This window comes from Brassica rapa, chromosome A10 (genome assembly GCF_000309985.2).
Source record: "Brassica rapa cultivar Chiifu-401-42 chromosome A10, CAAS_Brap_v3.01, whole genome shotgun sequence".
Taxonomy (NCBI): Eukaryota; Viridiplantae; Streptophyta; class Magnoliopsida; order Brassicales; family Brassicaceae; genus Brassica; species Brassica rapa.
In genome coordinates this window covers 17,650,403-17,677,970 of record NC_024804.2, presented here as the reverse complement: position 1 = coordinate 17,677,970, position 27,568 = coordinate 17,650,403, and the positions used below count along the sequence as shown (strand labels likewise).

Sequence of the window (27,568 nt, the reverse complement as noted above, 5' to 3'; positions counted from 1 at the left end):
TGATCCGCGCTTTCAAAGCGCGGAATCGCTTCTCTTTAAAATTTCATTTATAATTAATAAATATTCGTCTAATTTAATATTTTTATAGATTTTATATTTGTTTCTAATCAATTTCAATAATATTGTCTTTTTCTTTATTATTATTATTATTATTATTATTATTATTATTATTATAAAAATAGTTGTTTGTGTACTAATTAATTTGTTAAAAGATTTTAAACTGGTAAAGTTCTATTCAATAAATTTAATCATATTAAAATGGTAAACTTCGTTTTGGTTGGGGTTTGTTTTGTCCAGACTAAAATGGGCCCGAATGGCCCAAAGAGAGCAACAAATTTGTACAAAAATATGTTTTTGGGGCCATTCACTTTTCTTAAACAAAAAACAAAAAAGGGAAAGTAAAAAAAAAAAGTTACCTGGATGGATAGGGCGTTGGTGAAGATTGAAACTGTTTCTTTGTGAATGTTTCTCATGAATCGGGTATTAAACATAAATTTCGATTTGATTTCCTTTCCTCTTGGCATAATACTTGTTTTATCCTGCAGATCCACAAATGAAGAAGATGAATCAGTCGATTTGCTTGGTCACGAAAGATTTCCGAGCAAAAACAACTTCCAACTTTTTAGATGGATAATAAACAGATTTCCGAGGTAATTGTTTTGATTGATTATGCATATAAATTTGAAATTTTTGGAAAGAGTACTGAGGTAAGTTCTGAGGTAATCGTTTGATTGATTATGCATGTCAATTTGAAATTTTTAGAAAGATTTTCGAGGTAATCGTTTTGATTGATTATGCATGTCAATTCTTTTCACCTTCGTTTAAATTCGTATGTCCAGAAGAAGTTCTTTGGTGTCTCTTTGCTCACGATTGAATAATATATGTTTATGCTTGTATAATTTATGTTCCTTAATTTTGAGCCTCTTATGATTTACACTAAATTTTCATTTCAGACAAATTAGTGTATGAAAAATTTGATTAATCTGATATAAAGCAGAAACTGACATCTGTTCTTTAACGTGCCAGTGAAGTCTAACCGGGCACATGTGGTGTGTGCATTGTAGCACAGGAGTGTTGTTTTTTCTCGGTGTGTTGAGACCTTTTTTGCTTAGAATCTTAGAATAAAGTTTATGACAGGGATTTAAGTGATTTGTGTTTTCTTTTTGCTCACTTGAAGCAGTTTTTTTTTGTTCTCGCAGCCACAAACACAAGAAGGGCAAGGAGTCGTTGTAGAAAGAAGAGAAGGAAACGCAACAACTTGGATGCTTTCTCGCTAAAAACTGTGAGTATGTGCAGGCAACATTCCATCCCACTGCGGAAGCATAAGTTTGAAATGTTGTTAGATCACTGATTCTTAAGCGTAAAATTTTATCTTCTAAGTTTACTTACTCAAAGCTTGTGTTTTCCTTCTTTTGTCAGTCATGATAAAAACTGTAGACGACACGATATTGGGAGGACCACAAGCTTAGGACCAAGCAGCTTGAAGTTCTTTGGAAGCTTAAGAGGAGTAGTTTGGAAATTCTGGATGTTGTGCCACACTCCAACCGGAAGAAGCCTTCCTTTACTCTCAATGTACTCTCAATGTAAGTCCTTTTGTATGTTGCATGAATTATATGACAATCAGATTGAAAATATTAAGAACAAAATCACAATTTTAAATAAGACATAAACGACAAAATATACATATTTCAAAAAAATAAGTAGACAGTTATGATTGCTTACATTCTCATCAGCCAAGATGAATTTCATGGTTTCCCCCTGATAGTTGAATGTTTTGTTTCCAAGAGTGTAGAACCTTCACATGAACAAACCAAATATTTTTCCAGGGCCTCACGTCTTTAATGCCGGTAACTTTTTCATTAGAAGCTTTCGATGTTTGGATTTGCATGTTAGTAGACATAGGTTTGTTTGACTGTGTGGGTTTGATTAGGAAGAGGCCTTGGCTATTTATAATATGAAGAGGTTAAAGGGAGAGGTGCTTAGGTTCTCAGGGAAACTTGGGGCATACTCTAGATCATATCTCACGAGATTTTGTACACTATATTATCGATATCATTTATTTTTAATATTAGGAAAATTTAGTTACCAATTTGAAAGCCCAAGATATTATGTGGGTGTTGCACACATTAATATGATTAGTTGATTGAATCCTTTTAACCGTGATTTTAGTTAAATCAAATAATCTTGTTTCTCTATATTCTGTTTTACATTTATTCTATGTAGCAAATAGCGAATCTTATATTTATTTGAAATAAATGCTGTGGATTAATGACCGAGTTGTTAGAATTATGAGTTAAAAATATACAATTAGTGGTTGTTTAAAAAAGAATATACTTGGAATAGATTTGGTTTTCAAGTGATGAATAAATTAGTGGTTGTTTAAAAGTTAAATACAATTAAAATTAAATATTTTATAGAATTTTATTATAAATACACAAATTGATAAATTGGATTTGCATGTTAGTAGCCATAGGTTTGTTTGACTGTGTGGGTTTGATTAGGAAGAGGCCTTGGCTATTTATAATATGAAGAGGTTAAAGGGAGAGGTGCTTAGGTTCTCAGGGAAACTTGGGGCATACTCTAGATCATATCTCACGAGATTTTGTACACTATATTATCGATATCATTTATTTTTAATATTAGGAAAATTTAGTTACCAATTTGAAAGCCCAAGATATTATGTGGGTGTTGCACACATTAATATGATTAGTTGATTGAATCCTTTTAACCGTGATTTTAGTTAAATCAAATAATCTTGTTTCTCTATATTCTGTTTTACATTTATTCTATGTAGCAAATAGCGAATCTTATATTTATTTGAAATAAATGCTGTGGATTAATGACCGAGTTGTTAGAATTATGAGTTAAAAATATACAATTAGTGGTTGTTTAAAAAAGAATATACTTGGAATAGATTTGGTTTTCAAGTGATGAATAAATTAGTGGTTGTTTAAAAGTTAAATACAATTAAAATTAAATATTTTATAGAATTTTATTATAAATACACAAATTGATAAATTGGATTTGCATGTTAGTAGCCATAGGTTTGTTTGACTGTGTGGGTTTGATTAGGAAGAGGCCTTGGCTATTTATAATATGAAGAGGTTAAAGGGAGAGGTGCTTAGGTTCTCAGGGAAACTTGGGGCATACTCTAGATCATATCTCACGAGATTTTGTACACTATATTATCGATATCATTTATTTTTAATATTAGGAAAATTTAGTTACCAATTTGAAAGCCCAAGATATTATGTGGGTGTTGCACACATTAATATGATTAGTTGATTGAATCCTTTTAACCGTGATTTTAGTTAAATCAAATAATCTTGTTTCTCTATATTCTGTTTTACATTTATTCTATGTAGCAAATAGCGAATCTTATATTTATTTGAAATAAATGCTGTGGATTAATGACCGAGTTGTTAGAATTATGAGTTAAAAATATACAATTAGTGGTTGTTTAAAAAAGAATATACTTGGAATAGATTTGGTTTTCAAGTGATGAATAAATTAGTGGTTGTTTAAAAGTTAAATACAATTAAAATTAAATATTTTATAGAATTTTATTATAAATACACAAATTGATAAATTGGGAATATACTGTAATACCTTTGGTTCAAACTCTATTTTCATATTTTAGGGTTGATTAAAGTGCTAATAATACAAATCTAATCTATATTTTGTCAACTTCATAAACAAACATTTGAAATAAGACATACATATGGAGATGAACTCAAATATAATTTGTACATTGATTTATAATTCTGTGAAGTATACGTTATATCTCAGTGGATATTGTTTTTATAGTTTAGAATGAACATGGTATTAGGTTTTGTTCTGAGTTTGATTATTAACATTATTTCATTTGGTGAAAAATAATTAATCAGCTTGGATTGATATTATAAACGAAATGGGCTTTCTCGGATTGGATTAACATTACTCCGAAATGGGCTTTATTAGTTTGTGTTTAAATGGTTCTGCAATTTAATAGGTCATAAAAACTCCTGTTTCTGATTGGCTGAATTAATATTGTCGAAAATCATTTAAAAAAAGATGGAAAGGCAGTGGCATTCTTTTGTAATTAATTTGAAAACCTAAGGGCAGAATCCTAGTAGGGATTCTGCTTTAATAGTATAGATATAGATGTCTATCGTATCTTTATACATGTTAAATAATAAAGATAAATAGTAAATAATCATGTATAAACATGTGTTTACTCATGAAATAAAAAAAAATCAAAGAAAGAAATTGTGACAATTAATCCATGATTTTTACTATTTTGTTGTTGGAATTCAACGAAAACATTTTGCAAGTTTCTCTTATAAGAGTATTGTTAACGTTTAGAAATTCAAATGAGTTTTCTGGAATATATTTTACTATTGAGAAGACAATTCTATTAAACTGATTTATGAATTAATTATTAAACACTTACAGTATGACACATGTAGAATTAGTTTCTCATATATTTGTTAAAATTTGTGCAAAAGACGACTCTCATTTTCTTAAAAAATCTTTTCATTTTCTTATCCTAAAGTACCTATTGAGAACTGTCTGATGCTAATCACTGATCTAAATGTACAATATTTTACCAAAAAAAAAAATACATCATAAGTTCACCTTATGTAGTGTTAGTTTATTTTCACTTGATTATACTCACGAGTCACTTCTATATATAAATATATATATATATAGGTTTGTAAAACATATACGTTTATGTGTAACAATAAGTGCAGATTAATATTATATCGACGAATTACGCATGCAATAGAACAACGAATCAACATCCAATTAATGCTGTTATATAGAATATGCAGAAGTATAACGAAGATCAAAGTTGATCTTAATCATCATTTTATTAAACTTCGCTTACATCATACTTATCCCATTATATAGGTTGACGTACCATGTGATGATTCTAGCACCGAAAAAAGCAGGAACCAATTAACTCTATATTACATTACATACAATACAAATACGTAATTAAGACAAAAATGCATATCCATATATAATATAGTAATGATATTGACATATACAAAAATAAAATAAAATAAAACGAGACTGTTTTATGTGAACCAAATTTTTGTGATCTTTACTGTGGTAAATTTGAGAAAATGCGAAGAAATATTTTAGGGTTTACAAAAAAAAAGAGGATTATAGGGTTTATATATTGTCACCGATATCGGCTCATTTAGGTTAAATATTATTATCGTTTTAGGGCTTTTTATTTTTCGCTCGTGTCACAATTTTTTACGCTCTCTCCTTACACGTGAAACACACCCTCCAATATCTATTTTCCACGTGTCGACGTTACATGCCCACACGTAAAGAAAATGTTTTAATCACCACGCGCCTAGGGTTTTTTTGGGCAAACAGTGGTTGTGACCAGAATCGCAGATTAGTCGACGTGGAGGTCTCTCATTGGGTTATATTTCCTATCCTATCACACAGAAACGTAGGCATATTGTCTTGCTTTTTTTCTAACGTAGGTGAGTTGGGTTTCCTTTTAAGAAAGCAATGAAATCTTATAAAATAAGTATGTTTTTATTCTTATTCAATTTTTGGATACACCCTAATAAAGCTATATGTATTAATGCTGAGATTTTTTCCAGTAAAAGGTAAGAAATATTACACAGATAGAAATGTATCTTTCCTTTTTAATATACATCTATGACAATATGAAAGAGTGCACCCAGTATATAGAATAGCACGTAGACTAATAGAAATATGAAGACCAGATGGTGAATGGCAGTGCCAAATGTTCAACAGATGAGCTGTTTTTAGTCAAGAAAATGAGAAATTTTATATTAACAATAATTACTTTTGTTGGAATAAACTTTCATTCTGACCCAGAAACCCCTCATTGCAAAGATAAGAAGAGAGCCACAGATTCTCTATCTCTTTCTCAACAGCCTCTCTATATAAGCCACAGAAGAAAAGGTCTCCCCTTCCCCCTCTCTCTCTCTCTCTCTCGTTTCGCTAGCAAACGTTTTGCTAGGGTTTTCTCGAAATCACACTCAAATTCTACTCATCTCCCAAAACAAATCAGTCCTTAAAACTTCAATCATCCAACCGTGTTTCTTCGTTTGCTGCTTAAGATCCATATATAGTTTAAATCTCGCGTAGATCTATTCCTCGCTATCCCTGGTTGGATTTACACCAGGTTCGTGTTTTCCAACATAGATCTACGATTCCTTGGATATATGTTCAGGTTTCGGATCTTGTGGGATGATATCTAGCTTGACTCGTAGCTGACTTCATGTTTTTTTTTTTCATTTAGGGGCTCCTTACTGTTTGTTTACACGTCCCTTAACTCGTTGTTCTTATTTTGTTTTGTTTTTTTCTTGTCTTTAGGTACGGACTATTCACGTGCATATAGATCTGACCCGTATTTGGTGGGTCTTTGTTTTCTTTTGTATGATCGTTTATCTTTATTAATCATATGCATGTGGTTAATCTTAAGTGTCTTATCATCTGTTACTGTGTTCTAAATAATTTGATATAAATCCTAAATTACTCAGATCTAATTATCTTGACCCGTGTTAGAGTTTGTGATTTGGATAATTATATTGAAATGGGTCCGTTATAATACTTTTCTTTTCCTGGTTATGTAGAAAATGTAAACGATTTTGGGGGTTCTCTTTTATGAAAACCCTAATTTCACTGTCTAAAATTCACACGAGTGATTTTATTTGTTTAATGACACAGAATGTTAGTGAAGAATTTCGTTCTGGATTTTATGTAGACCTTAAGGTCTTAAATTTTATTTTCTTGGAGCTGTAAAGGTGATTGGATGTTGGTTATGAATGTTATTTCATGTGGATATTCATCGAATATTGTTGAACATAGTGGTGTAAATTCATATTGCTTCTTTAACTAATTTAGAGTTATATTGGGGGTCATATATATGTGAAGTAAAGATTTTGAAGCATTGTCTCTTTTTAAGCAACAACAATTTGATCATCATGCGTAGCTATGTCATGTTGTATATATAATTCTTTTCATTTGTGATGCTAATAAATATTATCATGCATTATTTTGCAGCTCTCTGAGGAGAGATCGTATAATGGTGGAAGTTATAATCACCATTACGACAAAATCTTTTTCAAAGCAAACCAATGAGATCCTCCACTAAGGTCAGCTCAATCGTCATAAATCTCACAGGCGCTAACAACGAGATTGGTATGGTAGTATGTGATGGTTTCTCCATATGGTGAGCCTACTATATTGAACTTATATTTTCAACTTCCCTTGTTAGCGTATGATTATGTTTCCAATTACTTTGGTAATTAATGTATATATGATGTGACCACTGCAAATTATAATAGCAAGATACACGATGAGATGACATGAATATATCGAGTTTTTCTTCTTAAATTAATGCAGTGACTTAATTGCCGAAGAGAGAGAAACGGATCCCAAAAAATATTGGCCGTTTCCAGAGGAGAGTGCTAGTTTGGTAGACAAACAAAGCGATTCTCTTCCTCATTGGTGGCCGCCTAGCTTGGGCCGCACCAGAAATATCGATGCTGATGGGACAAATGGTATATTTAAAACTCCTTTGGTTTTATATATGTTCTATACTATTACTAGCTGGATGCGGTTGCTTGAACTTATGCACGTGAATGATTGCTTTTAGAATCTGGACTGCCATCAAATTCAACAAGTATAAGTAGCACGAACGGGCTCAATGGCAGCTCTTCTATTATCCCTAGTCAAAGCGAACTGAATTCACGAACTGCCATTGATCAAGAGAGACAAAGGAATATTGATGTTGCAGGTATGCATCTGTGTTGAATTGATATCAAACTAACATGTCCCTTTAGCTTTTACAAACAATCATATTTATCAAAGAAACTAGGTTGGCTAACCCTAGATACTTATCAGAAATTATCCTTAACTAAATTGGAAACTATACACACATTTCTTAATACAATAGAATATAACAATATGATATTTACGGATAAGTTATGTGTTATTTTTAATACTATAATCCGACATATGATATTTTATGGAAAAATAGAGTTGTCTGATATAGCTCCGATATCTAAAAACACATTTCCAGTTTTTAACATAAATAATGTTTTTAGTTTTTCACATCAATAATGTTTTGGGAAACAAGTATCGATGAAAATAGTAAAGATATCAATATATTTGAATTTAATATTAAAAATATGTTGCATATCCGTTTAAGCCAAGTAGTTATAAGTTATTTAAATTCGGTACTTGCAAGTTTTCAAGTATTTATGTGCATCCCTAACGGATATGTTGGGGACAGCAGTATCATCTTAAACCGCATCGGGAACTCCATCAAAATCCTTTTCCATATGCTTAGTCGGTCTTCCATGACTCACATCAATATAAATAACTACTTTACTATCAAAAGAATTTTGAAAAAGCATAAACGTTAAATAACAATTTAGATATTTAATCAGATCAATGTTATTACGATACCATGTATAATTAATATCAAGCTGACTTGTCCCTTAAGATTTTATAAGCAATCGTATTTATACAATAATAGATTGACTAACCCTAGATATTTATAGGAAAATATCCTTATCTAAATTAGCATATTATATATAGAATAGGAAATATATATAACAGCATGAATATATTCTTCCAGTAATCTGCTTGCTTTAGTTACATAACTCAACGCAGTCATAATCATTTCGTATTACCATTTTCTCTTGCAGGCAGTGCTGTTGTGGTGAATGAGGATATAAACTGCGAAAGATCCCAGGTTGATGATCAGAGAGGTATAAAGTGTTATTGGTCTAGAAAATTTAAGTATGCATGCAGATGAAAAAAAAAGATAATTATTTCGTTTAAATATTTTCGCATGCAGATAACGCTGTTGTGGAGACTGATGATGTTAACTGCGAAAGACCCCAGAATGATGGTCAAAGTGGTATAATTTTTTCTCTGGTCTACCAAATTATATTGTGAAGATAAAAAAAGGATAATCATTTCGTATTATCATTTTCTCTTGCAGACAATGCTGTTGTGGAGAATGAGAATGTAAACTGCGAAAGATCTCAGCAGGATGATCAGAGAGGTATACAAAGTGTTCTCTGGTCTAAAAATTTTAAGTATGCAGATTAAAAAAAAAAAGATAATCATTTCGTTTAAACATTTTCTCATGCAGATAATGATGTTGCGGAGAATGAAGATGTAAACTGCGAAAGATCTCAGAAGGATGATCAGAGAGGTATAAAGTTTTATCTGGTCTAGCAAATTGAAGTGTGCAGATGAAAAAAGAGAATTATTTCGTTTTATCATTTTCTCTTGCAGATAATGCTGCTGAAGAGAATGAGGATGTAAACTGTGAAAGATCTCAGCAGAATGATCAGACAGGTATAAAGATTTCTCTGGTCTAAACATATCAAAGTGTGCAGATGAAAAAGACAATCATTTTGTATTATCATTTTTTTCTTGCAGACAATAATGCTCTTGTGGTGAATGAGGATGTAAACTGCGAAAGATCTCAGAAGGATGATCAGAGAGGTATTAAGTTTTCATTATAGAATTCAAAGATCGAAATAAGAATGACTCTCTTATTATTAACTTAAGAAAATAACTCAAAACCATAGTTCTCAATATCTAACTCTTGTAAAGTGTGTCACAACTTGACATCTTCTTATATAGAGAGTAATAACTCTTAATCCTATTAGGTAACATATCTAGATAACTCCTAAACATATTATAAATCCTTAACTTCCAAATCTCAGTAGGATTAGATCTTTAACTTGCATCTCAAAATTACTTTTCCTTCAACTTTAATCTAACATTCTCTAGTCTAACAAATTAAAGTGCGCATAAAATAATAAAAAAAAAGCTAATTTTGTAAAGCTCAATACATTGCAGTTACTAGGTCTAGCAAGAAAGTTCATCCACCTCCGTTTAGAACATACGCCCTTCGGAACAAAACCACAAAGAATTACGCAGTGGTTGAACCAATAGGAAACAAGAGAGCTGAGAAACAACCAAACGTGGAGCAGCTGGCTGTGACTGAGATAGCTGCTTGTGCTGAAGACACGCAGCCTGAGGAGTCTGAGAGTAGAAGCCTTTTCATCGGTGGGGCGCCCAGTACGAGAACTCGGAACGTTCGCACGCGGAGACTCGCTGAAGTGAATGGTAAGCGTACAGTTCAAAAGAGGAAGTGCCGACCTGGGAGTAGCACTACACTGAGCAGGAATATAAGCACAGCTGGTGCAGCTTCAGGAAATGCCTCCAAAACCGTTGAATCTGCTCATGGTACTGAATCAACTGAAAGTGAGTTTGACAAAGATCCTATTAAGGGTAAGAAGAAGAACGTAAGGTTCCAGGTTGAAGACGAGCTTGATACAGAACCTGAACCTGAGGTTGATGACGAGAAGGATGAAGATTTTTATCCTTGGGCTAGGAGAACTAAGAAGGTCAAAATAGCCAAAAAGAAGAGAGCTACAACAGCAATGAATCCCAGTGACAAGGCTTCTTCGAGTGTGCAACCGTCATTGAATGAAACCGAGACGGTTCCTTCTCCACCAAGGGATCAGGGAACTGAGGAAAGAGTGGGTACTTCACTTGACGATGAGTTGGCTTCAGATGGATATGTCAGAAAAACTAACGCTCCTCCGGTTAATGAAAGGCAAGAGAATAACCGTATGAGGTCAAGCTATGTTCCAGTGTTTGGTAACCCTTCTATACCAAACACAGGTAGAGGGCTGGGAACTGGACCGGGTGCTATTCACTTCGGCAGCAGCAGCAGCAACAGGACCAATCAAAGAAACACCTCTCCTTCAACACAAGTTGCAGCTCAATCTACCGTGCCGCAAAAGGTACCAACTTTGCATCGATATTGCTTTTATAATACCGTTCTAAATCTGTTCTTTTTAATTTAAAATATTCAGTTTGTTGTATGAGTTTTCTTTCACATGTCAACTTATTCGCTACGGTTAGATGTTGATTATTTTTCATTCTCTATAATCAGTTTCTTATTGCACACGTATGGTTAATGTGATTAAGTATAAATGGACTAGGATTATAAACGTGATTGGTTTACTTGTCAGGATGCTTCTATACCAAACACAGGTAGAGGACTGGGAACTAGATCAGGTGCTACTTACTTCGGCGGCGGCAGCAGCAGTAACAATCAAACCCCTCCTTCTACAGTAGCTGCAGCTCAATCTACCGTGCCGCAAAAGGTACCAACTTTGCATCTTTTGTTTTTTTAATACCGTATAAAATCTGTTCTTTTAGCTTAAGTAATATGAGTTTTCTTTCACATTTCAACTTAGCCACAGTTATAAGTTGATTAGGTTTTCATACTCTGTAATCAGTCTCTTTATTATTGCACACGTATAGTTACTGTGATTAAGTAACTGGACCAGGATTATAACGGCATTGGTTTATTTCTCAGGATGATTCTATACCAAACACAGGTAGAGGGCTTGGAACTGGACCGGGTGCTGTTTACTTCGGCGGCGGCGGCAGCAGCAACAGCAACAATCGAAGAAGCACCCCTTCTTCTACACAAGTTGCCGTGCCGCAAAAGGTAGCAAGTTTGCATCTATTGCTTTTATAATACCGTTCTAAATCTGTTCTTTTAGCTTAAAATATTCAGTTTTTAGGATGACTTTTCTTTCCCATCTCAACTTATTCGCCACAGTTAGTTAATTAGGTTCTCATACTCTTTATCAGTTTCTTTTTCCACACGTATGGTTACTGTGATTAAGTAAATGGACTAGGATTATAAACGTGATTGGTTTACTTGTCAGGATGCTTCTATACCAAACGACAACAGTCGAAGAAGCACCCCTCCTTCTACAGTAGTTGCAGCTCAATCTTCCGTGCCGCAAAAGGTACCAACTTTGCATCTATATTGCTTTTTTAATACCGTTCTAACTCCGTTCTTTTAGTTTAAAATGTTCAGTTTGTGGGATGAGTTTTTTTTTTCTTCATATATGAGTCTAACAAACGCAGACATGTCATTTAATTCGTCATGGTTAGAAGTTGATTAGGTTTTTGTACTCTATAATCAGTTTCTTATTGCACACACGTGGTTACTGTGATTAAGTGAATGGACTAGGATTATAACGTGATTGGTTTAATTACTTGTCAGGATGCTTCTGTACCAAACACAAGTAGGCTGGGAAGTGGACCGGGTGCTATTTACTTCGGCAGCAGCAACAACAGCAGCAGTCAAAGAAGCACCCCTCCTTCTACGGTAGTTGCAGCTCAATCTTCCGTGCCGCAAAAGGTACCAACTTTGCATCTATATTGCTTTTTTAATTCCGTTCAAAATCTGTTATTTTTAATTTAGATATTCAGTTTGTGGCATGAGTTTTCTTTCACATGTCAACTTATTCGCCACAGCTAGTTGTTATGTTTTCATACTCTATAATCAGTTTTTTATTGCACACGTATGGTTACTGTGATTAAGTGAATGGACTAGGATTGTAACGTGATTGGTTTAATTACTTGTCAGGATGCTTCTGTACCAAACACAAGTAGGCTGGGAAGTGGACCGGGTGCTATTTACTTCGGCAGGAGCAACAACACCCCTCCTTCTACAGTAGTTGCAGCTCGATCTTCCGTGCCGCAGGTACCAACTTTGCATCTATATTGCTTTTTTAATTCCGTTCAAAATCTGTTATTTTTAATTTAAATATTCAGTTTGTGGGATGAGTATTTTCACATATGAGTCTAACAAACTCAAACATGTCAATTAATTCGCCACAGTTATAAGTTGATTAGGTTGTCATACTCTATAATCAGTTTCTTATTGCACACGTATGGTTACTGTGATTAAGTTATTGGACCAGGGATCCTAACGGTATTGGCGTACTTTTCAGGATGCTTCTGTTTCAGACAGAAAAGGGAAGGGAGTTATGGTCCAAAGCCATGATGAAAGGGAGAACACTCAAGAGGTACCACCAAAAACACCTTTTTTGTTCGATCTCAATGAGACGTATGAGGATGTTACCTCGCTGGAGGACAACACCAACGCAGCAAGGGAAGAAGACCGTGTCCCCATTAGATCAAACCAGAACTCTGTTGAGATATTCACACCAAGGCAGAACTCTTACATGGCTTCTTCCTCAGTTATGCCTCCTCCGGTGCAAGAAAGCCGCCGACGCAGCTCAATTCTGTTTCCTGGACACAACCCCGAATGGATGGGGAATGTCCCAATGGCTAGTCCTTATCATCATCCATCTCCATCCACCTATCAGCCAATGCGTGTACCTCCTCATCACTACGGAGCACCTTCTCCACCAGTTTGGGCATCATCCATGATACCACCACAGTATCATCAACATCATTTCAGTCCTCCTGCTCCTTTCAACATGGATTATCCGAGTATGTTTGCACAAGCACCGAGCAGTGAACCGCGGAACCTCAGCTATTATGGGGCCAACTTGCTGAACCAAGCGATGATGAGCCGCATGGATCCTCGGTTTAGATCAAACACTCCCGTTGACCACCATGGGAACTTTGGTTTCGCTCCGAGACATGTTCACCCGGTTAACCAGTTTAACCAATTTGTTGAGCTTCAATGTAGTCATGAGAGGTCGGTTTATTCTAGAACCATCAGTAACCAAGGCAGATTCCAGCGAAGGAGAAACGCAGCGAGCTTCAGCAATGCCTCTACATCGTACGCAGCAAACAGTTCTGGTTCCTCTAGCTGCGTTGTTAGCCGTTACCCTGGTGAGATCAGCGAGATAGAGCCAGGGAATATCTACTTGGTACATCAAGAAGATCTGCATGTGCCTGAGCGCATTTCGGAGTTTCAGCAGGCTGATGAGGAGCAAGCTGGTCCAATTACAGAAAGTGGCTAAAGACAGACAACGTGGAAGAGATTTGTGCAGGTAATTTTCTAATCGTTTATTAGAATTTTCTTGGTTCATCAATGACTTAGTAAAACAATTTTTATTTTGTGCTGGAAACTGACCTTACGTAGTGTTTTGTCTCATTGCAATTAGTTAGAACTGAGCTTTTATATCATGTTTAGTTAGTAGAACAGAGTTCAATCAGTCTCTTTCTCAGAATCTTTGTCTTCATTTCTAACAAAACATGTGTTTTTTCTAAATGTGAAACAGGTACTAGGAGGAAGAGAGCTATAAAGAGACGCCTAGTCCTGCAGAAACCAGTGAAGTCAATCTTCCCAGTTTCTCCGGTTCTTGAATTTTTGAACTTTCACATTTCTTATCCTTTTTTTATTATTATGTTTGGTAACGCATAAAACATTCATCTTGTGCGTATACCTTAAGTGATTGTGCTACCCTTGTTGGCTTTGTTTTTCGTATTTTGGGATTATCTTTCAGACTTATTTATTTATTCCGCTGGATTTGTCTTTTTGGGTCGACCAAAATGTTGCCGTTATAGCCGGCTTGAAGTTCTCTTTTACATTGCCAGCTTCATATACTTGCATGAAAACCTTTGAAAAAAACATTAGAAATAGTTTAGGTCTTTTGATTCTATTGTTTGGATGATGATAAAGTTGGAAGCGGCGGGTAAGAATAGATTATGGTTCTTGAATGGGAACAAGAATTTAGAAGCGAGAGTGAGGAGAGAGTAATCCCTGGTTCCATCAAATGTAACTGGACAAGGAAGATGCACACCAAACTCTGAACTTAAGCATTGATATATCTACAATTGTTTGCGTACTGTAACCTTAAGAAGGTCATTGGTGTAGATCACAAAGCTAACTTGTGAGCGGTGACAGTAAGAAGATTGAGACAATGGATTAAAGGGGAGGATAATAATACACAGTTAAGGTAAATGTTTCGAAAAGAAAAAATAAGGATTATATCAGTACAGAACCAAAGATACAACTCTCGACACCAACGACACTTCTCACCTGTGGTCAGTGAGTTCCGCAGAGGAAGGGATGACCCCAGTAGTGACAGACCCTTCTTAATAGGACCTGCGTCTAGAACTGAAAGTAGAGTCCGAATCTCTGAGAGGGCAAACAATGTACTGGGATCACACCGCATCGATGGAGATAAGCAAGAAGGAAGAACTGAGCACAGGAAAACACCAAGTCAGGACTCAGTTTCAAAGACGATCCAATCTCCGGCTTTACCTGCGAGAACCCCACACTCATCAGACTTGCGAAGAACTCTGATACGAAGAGACGAAGAAGTGGATTCAGGGGTGCGCCTCTCGACTGACAGGCGCCCAGCCAAAGAAAGACTGCTCCCACCTTCTATTCCACATTCCTCTGACCTGAGAAGATCACTATCTCTCAGAGAGGAAGGCGAGACAGTGGGAGCTCAGCGTTCGGCTGATAGAACCCCTGCAAGAGACCGACTATCCTTACCCTCTAATGGGAAATCTAAACTTGTGCATCAAGGCACCTCCACAGGCTCAAGTCGACTTCAAGATATTGAGATTCAGTATCTGGAAGAGATAATAGAACCTCCACGACTAGATAGCAATACTCGACCGTCAGCCTCTAGGCCCCCGGGAACTCTCAGCTCACCACCAGGCGGGTCTTCTCCGATAAGGACACTCAGTGAAGATAGGAGACACGTATCTCTACGCCTTGGTCCTCTCCCGGCCTCAAGCCAATCTGATATCCCCATCCAGTCTCGGTTGTCTGATGGACCGGCAATAGTCACCAGGAGTGTGGCAAGAAGAAAAGTAGGGACTTCAACGGAGAAGAAAAGATACAATGCTAGCCCCCTCCAAGGAATCAATCTGAAGAAAAGGAGAGTTACCAAAACCCAAAGCTCCCCTAAGAGAAAAACACAGAAGGAAAAACAATCAGCTCAGACTCAACAGAGAGGGGTCCCGAAGCCTAAACTTATTCCAGCGATAACAAAGAAGCAAAAGGATTTTCGGGCAACCCCAAGCGCTCTTCCTTAGCGCTACTTAGCTGGAACTGTCAAGGGATTGGGAGCACCCTGACAGGCCAGCGAATCAGGGAATTCAAAAAAAGAATTTCCCCTGAAGTTATCTTCCTTATGGAGACGATGAATCAAGACGAAGTGGTGCTCCGAATGTTCCAGCGAACGGAATATACAAACCACTTCACCGTACCCCCGAGTGGGACCAGTGGCGGGCTCTCGCTATCATGGAAAACCGATACTCAGGTCGATATTCTCTCTTCCTCTCCCAACTTTATTGATACTATTATCACCTTGCAACAGAAACCTATGTTTGTCTCCTTCATCTATGGAGCGCCTAGAACAGAAAATAGATTAGATTTCTGGAACAAGTTAACTGAGGTTGGTTTAGGAAGAGACGAAGAAGCTTGGTTAGTAGTTGGTGACTTTAATGACCTCCTGGATAACTCCGAGAAAGTAGGAGGTCCCTTGAGATGGGAAGGATCTTTTCTGGCTTTCAGGAGCTTTGTATCCCAAATGGGGTTGTGGGATCTCCAACACTCTGGCAACTCTCTCTCGTGGAGGGGAACTCGGTACAGTCACTTTATACAGTCCCGCCTAGACCGCGCAATGATCAACTGTAAATGGGCTGAGCTCTTCCCTTCCGGTTGCTGTGAATATCTGAGATTTGAAGGCTCGGATCATCGTCCAGTCTTAGTCCACCTCAATCAGACTCAGAAGAAAAAGCGGGGGCTATTTCGCTTTGATCGAAGCCTTAAAGACAAACCTGAGATAAAAGAGTTAGTTGAAGAGCACTGGACAGCAAGATCATATGAATCGGTCCTCTCCAAGATCTGTAGGATCAGGAGAAAACTAATGGAATGGACCAAACTTCAGAACCGGAACAGCAAGGAGGCAATTCTGGAAACGCAAGCAAAGCTGGAGGAGGCACTCTCGAACGCAAATCCTGACCCGATTGAGATAGCTGCACTGTCACAGAAGCTGGAAAAAGCTTACACCGAGGAGGAACTCTACTGGAGACAGAGGAGTCGGATCCTTTGGTTGCATAGTGGAGACCGGAACTCCGGGTTCTTTCATGCCATAACCAGGGAAAGACGAACTATTAACAAGTTCTCGGTGATAGAAGATGCCAATGGCCGAGCGATGTACGAGGAAGATCACATAGTCAATACTATCTCAGAGTATTATAGAGATCTCTTCTCCTCGAGACAGACGACTTCGTTGCAAGTCATCGACGAGGTCCTCTTCCCGCTCATCACCACTGATATGAACGATGCCTTAATTAGGATTCCAGATAAACACGAGATCAAGAGAGCGGTCTTTTCCATCAACCCAGATAAAGCTCCCGGGCCGGATGGGTTCTCGGCAAGCTTCTACCAAAGCTTTTGGGACATAATAGGAGATGATGTAACGGCAGAAGTTGGAAATTTTTTCACTTCGAACACACTTGATGGCCGTTACAACGAAACCCACGTCAGGTTAATACCGAAAACCAGAGGCGCTAAGGCGGTTGCGGATTACAGGCCGATTGCTTTGTGCAGTACCCACTACAAGATCATCGCAAAAGTACTCACCAGTCGGCTCCAACCAGTGCTCCAAGCCATCATATCGAGTAACCAATCCGCCTTCGTAAAGGGAAGAGCAATATCTGACAATGTGCTCATCACACATGAAGTCCTCCACTGTCTCCGAACCTCCGGGGCAAAAGTACGATGCTCCATGGCTGTGAAAACGGATATGAGCAAAGCGTATGATAGGATCAAGTGGAGTTTCCTTGAGAGAGTACTCGTTAGACTTGGTTTTCACCCCATTTGGATCTCATGGATTATGGAGTGTATTCGCTCAGTCTCATACTCCTTCTTGGTGAACGGATCAGCACAAGGAAAAGTGGTTCCGTCTCGGGGGATTAGGCAAGGAGACCCACTCTCGCCCTACTTGTTCATTTTGTGCACCGAAGTTCTCTCTGGACTGTGTTCTAGAGCAATGCAGAATGGGAACTTGGCCGGGATAAAAGTGGCGAGAAGATGCCCCCCCGTAAACCACTTGTTGTTCGCAGACGACACTATGTTTTTTACTAAAACAAGTGTAGCATGCTGTGAAGCGTTGAAGAGGGTGTTATCCTTATACGAAGGTGCTTCAGGACAGTGTATCAACCTGGGTAAATCGGCTATTACCTTCTCTGCAAAAACACCAAGCGAGGTGAAGACACGAGTAAAGGACTTCCTCAATATTCACAGTGAGGGAGGGGCCGGAAAATATTTAGGACTCCCCGAGCATTTTGGGAGAAAGAAGAGGGATATTTTCTCAAAGCTTATTGACAGGATCCGTCAAAAATCAATAAGCTGGTCCACGAGATACCTTTCGAGTGCTGGAAAGCAGGTTCTCTTACAAGCAGTTCTAGCCGCTCTCCCAACGTACACAATGACGTGTTTCAAGCTTCCACTCTCAGTATGTAAACAGATACAAAGCGTCTTAACTCGATTCTGGTGGGATGCAAAACCCGAGATTCGAAAACTGTGCTGGGTCTCTTGGACAAGGCTAACTCGGCCAAAAAGTGTTGGGGGCTTGGGATTCAGGGAGATAGAACAGTTTAATGATGCTTTGCTTGCAAAACTTGCTTGGAGAATGCTAAAGGAACCTCAGTCCCTGCTTACCCAAATCCTCATGGGAAAATACTGCAACAATTCATCTTTTTTGGATTGTGTTGCTCCGGCCTCAGCATCTCATGGCTGGCGAAGTATACTAGCGGGGCGGGAGGTGCTAAAGAAGGGCCTTGGCTGGATTGTGGGAAATGGGAAATCGATTCCGGTCTGGTCTCAACCATGGCTACAACTCGACAGACCTTCAACTCCCATAGGGCCACCAACACTAGAGAACGCTAACCTATGTGTGGCTGACCTCCTGCTACCTAACTCCTCCGAGTGGAACGTACAAGCCATAAGAGAGCACCTGCCTCAGTATGAGGAGAACATTAAGGCGATCACCCCCAGTGACTGTAATATGAGCGACGAACTGGTGTGGCTAAAGGATAAGTCAGGGACTTATACTACAAAATCGGGTTACGCAGTTGCCAAACTCAACACTGAGGCTGAGCCTTTTGACCAGTTTGACTGGAAGAAACGCATCTGGCAGGTTAATACCTCCCCAAAACTAAGACATCTACTCTGGAAAGCTACGGCAGGAGCCTTACCCGTGGGCTCAGCGATCCAAAACAGAGGAATGGCCATTGATGCAAACTGTAAGAGATGTGGGGAACTAGAAACAGAACTCCATGTTTTGTTCGAATGCCCTTTTGCTAAGAGAGTTTGGAGTCAGCTTCCATGTATGCACTCACCGTCCTCACATCCACAGCTACCAAACTCAGTCATGAACCTCATCGAAAGCTGCAGTAAAATTGTTAATCTGCCCCCAACGGGTCTAAGCGACATTCCCTTGTTCCCATGGGTGTTTTGGACCCTATGGACTAACAGGAATAAGTTACTGTTTGAAAGTAAAGATTTTTCTGTTGAAGAAACTGTTCTGAAAATACTACAGGATTCAAGAGCTTGGAAGGGAGCTCAAGAATCACAGCATATTCCCGCAGTGCCACAGTGTGTGGATCCTTCCCTGCTAGCGCCTAACAACCTTTTGCCTCCGCCTTCTTCTCTTTCAGGTACCAACACATGGAGTCTTTACTCTGATGCAGCTTGGGACTCAAAGACTGGAAGATGTGGTATGGGGTGGCACTTTCGAGACTACACAGACGCACCAGCAGGCAACTTCTCTTCATACCGCCGATCTGTCCCCTCAGCCCTTGTAGCTGAGGCCCTGGCGTTAAAGGCTGCAGTCCAATCTGCAGTTACACGTGGTGTTGACTCCCTTAGAGTGTTCTCAGACTCCAAAAGTCTCATCACCCTTCTGTCTACCAAGAAGAACCATGTGTGGATTCAAGGAATTCTCTTTGATATTCACTCTCTATCAGTCTCCTTTAGTAGTATTTCTTTTCATTTTATCCCTCGATTGGGTAATACTCTGGCTGATACAATTGCTAAGTCAGCGCTACTCTCCTTATCTAACTCTCCGGCTTGTGGATGAGTTTCGAACGCTTTGTTATTTTCTAATTCAAGTATGCTTTTGCCCAAAAAAAAAATATCAGTACAGAACAAGTGTAACATATAAGTTTACCCCAAAAAAGTATAACATATAATTCAAAAATTATATACACCAAATAATATAATAAAATTAATATAAATGTCAAATTTAAAAAAATAACAATTAATTTTTATACATTAAAATCAAATATTTTTCTTATCTTAGAATAAATATATCTTAAAATGAGAATTCTAAATAAAAAAACTTTTGTAAATTAATAAAATTTTAAAATACCAATATTATTAATTTATAGAGGTTTTACTGTATATGGATGTTGGTATAACAGATGAAATCAATAAATTTTATTATATTTTATCTTACACTAATAACGTGATTACATTGAGAGAATAACCGATACTAGAGATTATATTATATAACTTTAAGACTAGCATAATTAGATGATAAAATATAAAAAAAGACTAGCATAATTAAAATTTTGAGTGAGTGTTATGATTACAAGTCCTTAACATTGGTGATTACTTACCAAGAATATGTGTTGCAAAAAAGAATATGTGTTGCAATTTAGACCACTTCCAATGGGAGGTACTTAATGAGTATCTAACTAATTACAAAAAAAAATTTTTTATAATAATTAGAAGAGAAGAGAGAAAAATATCTAAAAAAAATACACTTTTTGATATTCTTGAGATTTTTTTTTACCATGTGTTGACATATAAATGTTTTGAATTTGTTTTATATAATAAATTTTAATCAAACAACTAATTGATATTAAGTTATATTAATATTGTGAATTTTGTATATCAAGTTGAGAAAATTTGTTGATAAGGGTGTTCTTAGACTAGTCCAATATAGTATTTTAGTTGGTTACGACTCCATAGGATCGGTACCATCATTATCATGGAGTAAAAGCCAAACAAACCATCTGAAGTTATTGTTCTACTTGGCCAACAATATTTATAACTCCATCCATTCCGGTCCAGCTTTTGTAGGACCGAATTTTAAATTTCGATGGTTTATGTAACTACTTGGCATGACACAAAGCTTGAATTTAATGGTTAGTTGCGCGAAAGCAAAAATATTTGAGACAGATCTCAACACAAGAACTTAAAGTGTATTACGTCTGTTGGCAATTAGATGTTTGGATGTTCTAGAGTTTAACGTAAGAATACATTCGTTGCTTGTCATGTTTGTATGTAGCTAGCTTTTTTAATTGAACAATACATTCGTCTATATTAATTCTGATTTCTAGGAAATACCAAATGACGTATGTTGTCGGCTTTCTTTTTGTTTTCTGGATATTTGAAGCAAAAAACGATGTTCAGTTTGTATAATAACATGTCCAACAGAGAGTTTTATCATGGGATTCTCAACTTAAATCTATATGCTTGGGTTTATAAAAAAAAATTATTTAAAGAAGTTCCTCATGAATTTGAATATATTCAACGTAATTAACTACACTATCTTTATTTCACTATATTTTAAAAATTCATATGAGATACCTATCTTAGTTGATTCTAGAATTTTCATATAAAAAACAAAATAATATTTCAATATATAAGGATATAACTTATAATATGGTTGCTAATATATGATCATGTTGAATAAATGAAGTTCCATTTTTTTTTTTGAAAACATAAATGAAGTTCCATATTTATTTGTCGAATAATGATATCAATATACATTATGTATTAGCAACCATAGCAAAAAAAAAAATTCGGTCGTTCGAAATTTACAACTCGGTTGGTTGCTAATATAATCTACCAAATAAATATGGAACTTTATATTCAGCAGTAAATTCTAGTAATTTAATTTCGTCGTTGAAAACTTATTTAGGAAAAACAATTCATATTATGCATTATTATGCACATAGAAAGGGGGAGACAGAGGCCGAGGCCCACACTTCTTTAACAAAAGAACAACAAGCCCGTGACATCAAACTAGCTTTCAGAATTATTTTATCTGACATAATCTCAGCCGTTAGATTTTATTTTTTCTCATGACCCATTCTGACTCAGATCTAACCGTCCATATTCCTCAAGGGTCTTCAACAGGTGAGCCCCTTTTCTTCTCCCTCTCGCCGTACACTCTCCTTCAAGCGCCAGAGCCACCGCCCTCGCCACTTCCTCCGCCGGCGCCACCGCAATCTCTTCGCCGTCAACTCCTCCTCTTCCGTATACAACCGCAAGTATGCTTATGGCGTTTTCCCTCCCCCTCCCGGTCAGCCTCGCCATCACCGCCACCATGGCCGGCACCGTCATCGCGTGGCCACGAACCTCCGCCGCACCTTCCGCCGTCGTGCACATGAGCTCAAGCGCAGCTAAGGCGCGTTCCACCGCAGAGATCTCTAACCCCGCCGCAGTCTCCACCACCGCTCGAGCGGCTCCCGCCTCGACCGCCACTTGTCGGTTACCTTCGGCGAGGCAGAGCGCGAGGAGGATCTTGGTGACGTATTTGGCGGTTACGATGTTGTTGCTGCGGAGGCAAGAGACGAGGCCTCGCATGAGACCCGGCGGGCAAGTCGGATTCGACGGCGGGTCGGGTACGACGACTCGCTCGAGCAGCTGGAGAGCGAGGAGCTTGTCGGACTGGGAGACGGATGCGAGGTGAAGCTCAGCGATCTGGAACGTTTCTTGGAGAGTGGTGGCGACCGGAAGAGGCGGCGGAGGGGGAGGAGTGGGAGGAAGAGTGACGGTGGATGGAGTTTGGTCAGCGTGATGCGGGAAACGCCATTGAGTGAAGCTTTGAGAGGTGGAGGTTGATGAGGATGAAGAGGAGGAAGGGGTGGTGGTTGGCTTACGGTGAGGAGAGGTTGGACTGAGGACGGACTGTGTGCAGCGGCGGAAGAAGCCGCAGGAGAAGAGAGGACGCGGTGGCGCGTGTGGTTTCGCTTTCTGGTTTGCTTTCATCATCGCTGGAATAATGATTGGAGCACTTATTAAGTGAAGTGAAGCGAAGTGTCTCTTCTTTAAATAGTACGAAAAATAATTGTTTCGCACCAAATTTGTCAGGTCGTTTACACATGGACTCTTCCTAAGATTATCACTCGTATTAAACCATATAATTATTATTATTACTACTGTCATTGGCATGTATACTATGCAAGGGATCTAGGAATATATATACGGTTAGACATGTCGAGTAGAGCCGAAGTACACGGCCCAAATCTGCTCAGTCCTAAAAACTACTGAGTTTAGATTTAGTTTTATAAGCTCAAAAAAAATATGGGTCTTTTGGGATATACCCATTTAAATTTTGGGTATTTTAGGTATAAATCCATTTGAACTAGAACCAATCCGAAAACCTCAAGTTTTATACTTTAACTTATACTAGGGTCGGCCCGCCCTACGGACGGAAAGTTATAATAAAAACAATTTTATTATGCCGAACAGTGTTTATCTTCTTGTTTAAAAACTAATTTTACGTTCGCACTTAAGAGTTTTGATCCAAAAATATTACTTATGAAAGATAATTCCATTTGTAGTAGTTTACAATGGTGTGGTGATTTTGTATTAGTCGTTTGATGATGTTGCAATTTATTTAAGATGAGAAAGTTATTATTAGAACTGTTGCAACACTTTTGAAAGAAAGTCAGATATTTAGTTACCATTAAGAATTCTATATTTAGTTACTATTAAGAATTCAAATATTATTTATTGAAAAATGCAATGTGTGTATATTTCTTGTGTAGACGAATAGCTTAAGTACTATTTGGAAATGTAAACGGACTGACTAATAAAGATATAACTAAATATAAATACTTATTGAGTGGGGTTTATATGAACTTTTTTAGCCTATCTTCTTAAATCAATCTTCAAGAAAGTGTGTATATTCACTGGTTTTTTCTAGCTTACAACTTTATGCCTTACACACTTGCACCATTTAAGTGATTTTGATGGGAAATTTTGAAAGTCATAGTTATAGAGAAAGAAATTGAGTGTTGAGAATTTTGTTTACCTATGGTGGTCCGTGCTACCCGTATGATGTGATGTATTAGTTTTTATCAGTGATATAATTTGTGTGTAAATTTTTTTTTATTTTCATTTAGTTATGAGTGTGATTATGTTAAACAATCAGTGTTGTCTACATCAAATTTTAGTTATATAACTAAAAACGATATGTGAACATATTCAGTATAATCGCTGATTTGATTCAGAGTTGAAATTTTTATAGTGTTATAATACTTTTAACACTTCTCTAAATTTAAATCTTGAGTATTATAAATTAAATTGATCAAAATCAAACACAATAGAGAAACCTTGTTAAACCCATGGATCATAAGAGAAACCTTTACGGCTATATGATTTCCGTTTGATAGAGTACCGAAGTTATTTTATTAGGCTGACTGAAGAAATCAATTCTTTTAGCTAAATTGTTGAGTGGGAAAGGTAAAAAGATTGTTTGATCAAATTGCAAGAGAAGTAAGTAAAATGAAATTGGTAAACATGATGTGTGAAGTATGTAACTATATAATTGTATTTTTTGTTTGCGTGTGTTTTATGTAAGCTTTTGTAAAAACAGTATGTAATAGCGTTTATGGTTTTACATAAAGTTAGGGTGTGTGTAAGAATTATGTATGTTAAGATTAATTATGTTTGATTTACTTGTTTGTAAGTATATTAATAGATTGCAGCGTATAACATATTACATTGGGTGAATGAGGTGTAGGTGATCGTTTTTGTTGTATGTTTTTTGATAATTAAGAATCTATGATTGGTTGGTTAGTTGTGGGTTGCTCTTATTTGAGCTCTCAAGAGTGGGGATTTGATTATGATGATTATAATGTGCAAGTTTGGTTTGGGCATTATATGATTGCATTTTGTTACAGTTCATGTTTGATATAGGATAGTTGATTCAAATTTTGATAGTCTAAATCTATTTTCTTTTCTTTTTATTATAAATGAACACTTACATGTATATTAAGTAATTTATAGTTCAAATATTCCAAATGTTTTAAGGTTGTTGCATAGCTGTAAAGAAAATACCTTCGACGTAATCTATGACTTTTAAAACGCGGTTTTGTTTATTTTTTATTAAGTAAATAGCTTTGTTTTTTTTCTATTTGTTTATTTATTTTTAACAAAAAAATTTAATTTATTTATTTTTTGTTTTTATAAATGAATTATGATATTGTTAAAAAAATCAATGTAGTTAATTTTATATTTTAAATAATTTTTTTTATTTTATGGAACTAAAAAATATTCAACTAAACAATAAAGATGATGAAGACATATAGAAATTGTTTTTTTTCTTGCATGTTGTTGAACACCGCAATTATTTTTAATTGTCTCCAGCTCTCTTGAACGCTGGTTCGGAGCCAGGCATTAAGCTTAATGTCTTCTTCAAAGATATCTCTCCATCTAGTTCTGTTTCCGATCTATACTTTTGTTTAGGACTACAATTCAACCACTTTACCATTACAACAAAAAAATTTAACCGGTGATTCAGCTTCAAGAAACGATGTAACTCTATATTTCTTGTTTGTGGGTTGCCATGAACACAATCAACATATCTGCAAAAGAAATGTAAAAAAGATAACTCAGCTTGGTCAAATATAATGTATTCCATTTAAATTAACTTAAATGGCCAAACAGAGAAGAGAAGCAAAGAGCTAACCTCATTGAGCGAGTGACAAAGAGCTTCTTCCTCTCCCAAAGATAAATAGATAGTAACCACAATGACGTTGCGCCTGAAGCAACCCTGTAACGCAATGAACCACTCTTCTCTCATATCCGCAAAAATGGCGACTCGTTCCTCCGACTTGTGTCCAATCTGAACCAAACCAGAAGCAAAACTACACACAGCTTCAAGCGGCTGCCCGAATGTCTTGCACTCATAATCACCAAATGAAGTTTCTCAAACACTTTCCCGTGTTCGCTAGTCTCGACCTCTCTAGCGAGCAGCCTCCTGGTCCCGAGGGAAAACCTGTAGCTGTGGTTCTTGCACGAGATCTCGAAGAGCTCTGGGAGAGTGGAGATGTCTTCCCAGACGGGATCTTTGAACCGGTGGTTCCTAACGGTATGACCTGGCTCTCCACCGACGTCCTCGTTTCTCGTCTTTCTTAGCGTTGCGGAACAAAAGGGTTAAAGCTAGAGGGACAATGACACCAGCAGCGTAAGGAATCATCTTACAATTCCTGAAAGCAATGGTAAACGTGTTTATTCACAAAATCAATACAGAGAGGAGTTAAAAGCAGAAGACAGTCTCTTTTTAAATATGATTTAGATTTGAGACAGATAAGAGATAACAGAACAAAAGGAATAAATAAAAACAGAGATGTGGATTAAACTTCTTTGACATCAACATTATCTCATCTTTCATCATCTATTTTCACTCTCAAACAAAAGATCCAATAACTATAAAACATTTTGTTACGTTATATGATTGACTCAGTCTATAGGTCCCACATGGGTTCCATTTTCGTAAATGGTGTTCTCTGAAAAACTCATTTGGATTTTTAGACGTATCAATCCTACAAAAAACGGAAAATTATGTGCATCTCTAACTTTTCCTATAGGGTTACACTACGGCAAACACGAATTTCTTCTGGAGAACTCTTGAATCTAAATCTGTACGTTGTTGCATATAGCTAACCAAATATATAGGGTGAAGATAATCAGTGACCACAATTTTTAAATGGAAAATAATAGGGAAGATGAGAAAGCCAACCTTTTCACATCGGATAGTGGGGTGGGAAGTAACCATTCCAGCTGTTTAAGCTTATTCTTGTCCAGGAAGCAATTGTGTGAATGATTATTTGTGGTGAAGACGCTTTTTTTTTAGCAATATGAAGGAATTGTGTGAGGCAATGAAATTTGGGGAATTTATCGTCACTATTTATAGGATTGATCACTGAAATTCATACAAGGTAGTGGTAGAGAAAATTAAATGTTACGTAGTGGGAGAGGGGACTTGAAGAAAAAGGAAGAGGAGTGTCCGACCCCAAATTTTTTTCCCCTTCATATGAGTTAGGGTTTTCCTTCATGGGTCGTCGGGCAGCATTAAACATACAAATTCATCAGCCCAAAATAACAATAAAAATAAGCCTAACCGTAAGAAGTCCAAATAAATACAACATAAATGTCACATTTTAAATTTTATTGCATTTTGTTGTTTGATAAAGAAAATATAAAAGTTGTTAATGCATTTTAAAAGAAAATATAAAAGTTGTTAATGCATTTTATTGTTTGATCATTACAAGTGTCACATTTTAAATTTTGCAAATGTATGTTTTTTTTTATGTACAACATATTTTTATTTGAAAAGACAAAATATGAAACGTTTGACCAAATTTATCATAAATTTTGTTTTTTATATATTTAGTTTTAATTTATTTTTTATTATTTAAATCTTATTAAATTTGGTTTGTTTATAATATGTTTTTAAAGCATACGAAATAAAATAAAATATTTTTGATAAAGAAAAAAAATTTAAACTCACTTTATATTTTAAAACTAAAAAATGAAACAATTTTTTTTTTTGAAAATTCACATGTATTAACGATGGAAGTAATAATCACAAATTATTTTTCGAAAAAAAACAAAAGCTTTATAGCCAATGGCCGGACTTTAAATTTTAGGCCCAAAATATTTCCAAACCGGGCTAAACCGGATTCAAATATCAACGGACTTAGATTGAATCCGGTTTAG

General features: G+C 36.6%; 2 protein-coding genes across 15 annotated transcripts; one reads left to right on the top strand and one right to left on the bottom strand.

Moving 5' to 3' along the window:
* Window positions 1–54: 54 nt before the first annotated feature.
* LOC103847548 (protein EMBRYONIC FLOWER 1) lies at window positions 55–14,329 on the top strand. 14 transcript variants are annotated; one of them, XM_033281625.1, is made up of 20 exons: window positions 57–1,282; window positions 1,420–6,160; window positions 6,352–6,392; window positions 7,042–7,210; window positions 7,384–7,541; window positions 7,637–7,777; window positions 8,694–8,756; window positions 8,846–8,908; window positions 8,993–9,055; window positions 9,146–9,208; window positions 9,292–9,354; window positions 9,439–9,504; window positions 9,865–10,817; window positions 11,049–11,183; window positions 11,399–11,533; window positions 11,757–11,840; window positions 12,101–12,238; window positions 12,467–12,583; window positions 12,834–13,847; window positions 14,079–14,329. In XM_033281625.1, the coding sequence occupies exons 4-19, from the start codon at window positions 7,116–7,118 to the stop codon at window positions 13,815–13,817; spliced, it is 3,321 nt and encodes a 1,106-aa protein (XP_033137516.1). In that variant the 5' UTR covers window positions 57–1,282; window positions 1,420–6,160; window positions 6,352–6,392; window positions 7,042–7,115; the 3' UTR covers window positions 13,818–13,847; window positions 14,079–14,329. The 14 variants fall into 14 exon arrangements, with proteins under 14 accessions (XP_033137520.1, XP_033137521.1, XP_018510941.1 ...); XM_009124639.2 differs by having other exon boundaries at window positions 57–6,160; XM_033281629.1 differs by lacking the exon at window positions 12,101–12,238 and having other exon boundaries at window positions 55–6,160.
* Window positions 14,330–21,693: 7,364 nt separating this feature from the next.
* LOC103846709 lies at window positions 21,694–26,923 on the bottom strand. Its single transcript, XM_033281633.1, has 3 exons — window positions 26,589–26,923; window positions 25,536–26,055; window positions 21,694–25,431 (listed from the first exon to the last, which is right to left on the bottom strand). Exon 3 carries the CDS (start codon window positions 23,009–23,011, stop codon window positions 21,917–21,919), a length of 1,095 nt encoding a protein of 364 aa, XP_033137524.1. The 5' UTR covers window positions 23,012–25,431; window positions 25,536–26,055; window positions 26,589–26,923; the 3' UTR covers window positions 21,694–21,916.
* Window positions 26,924–27,568: the final 645 nt, after the last annotated feature.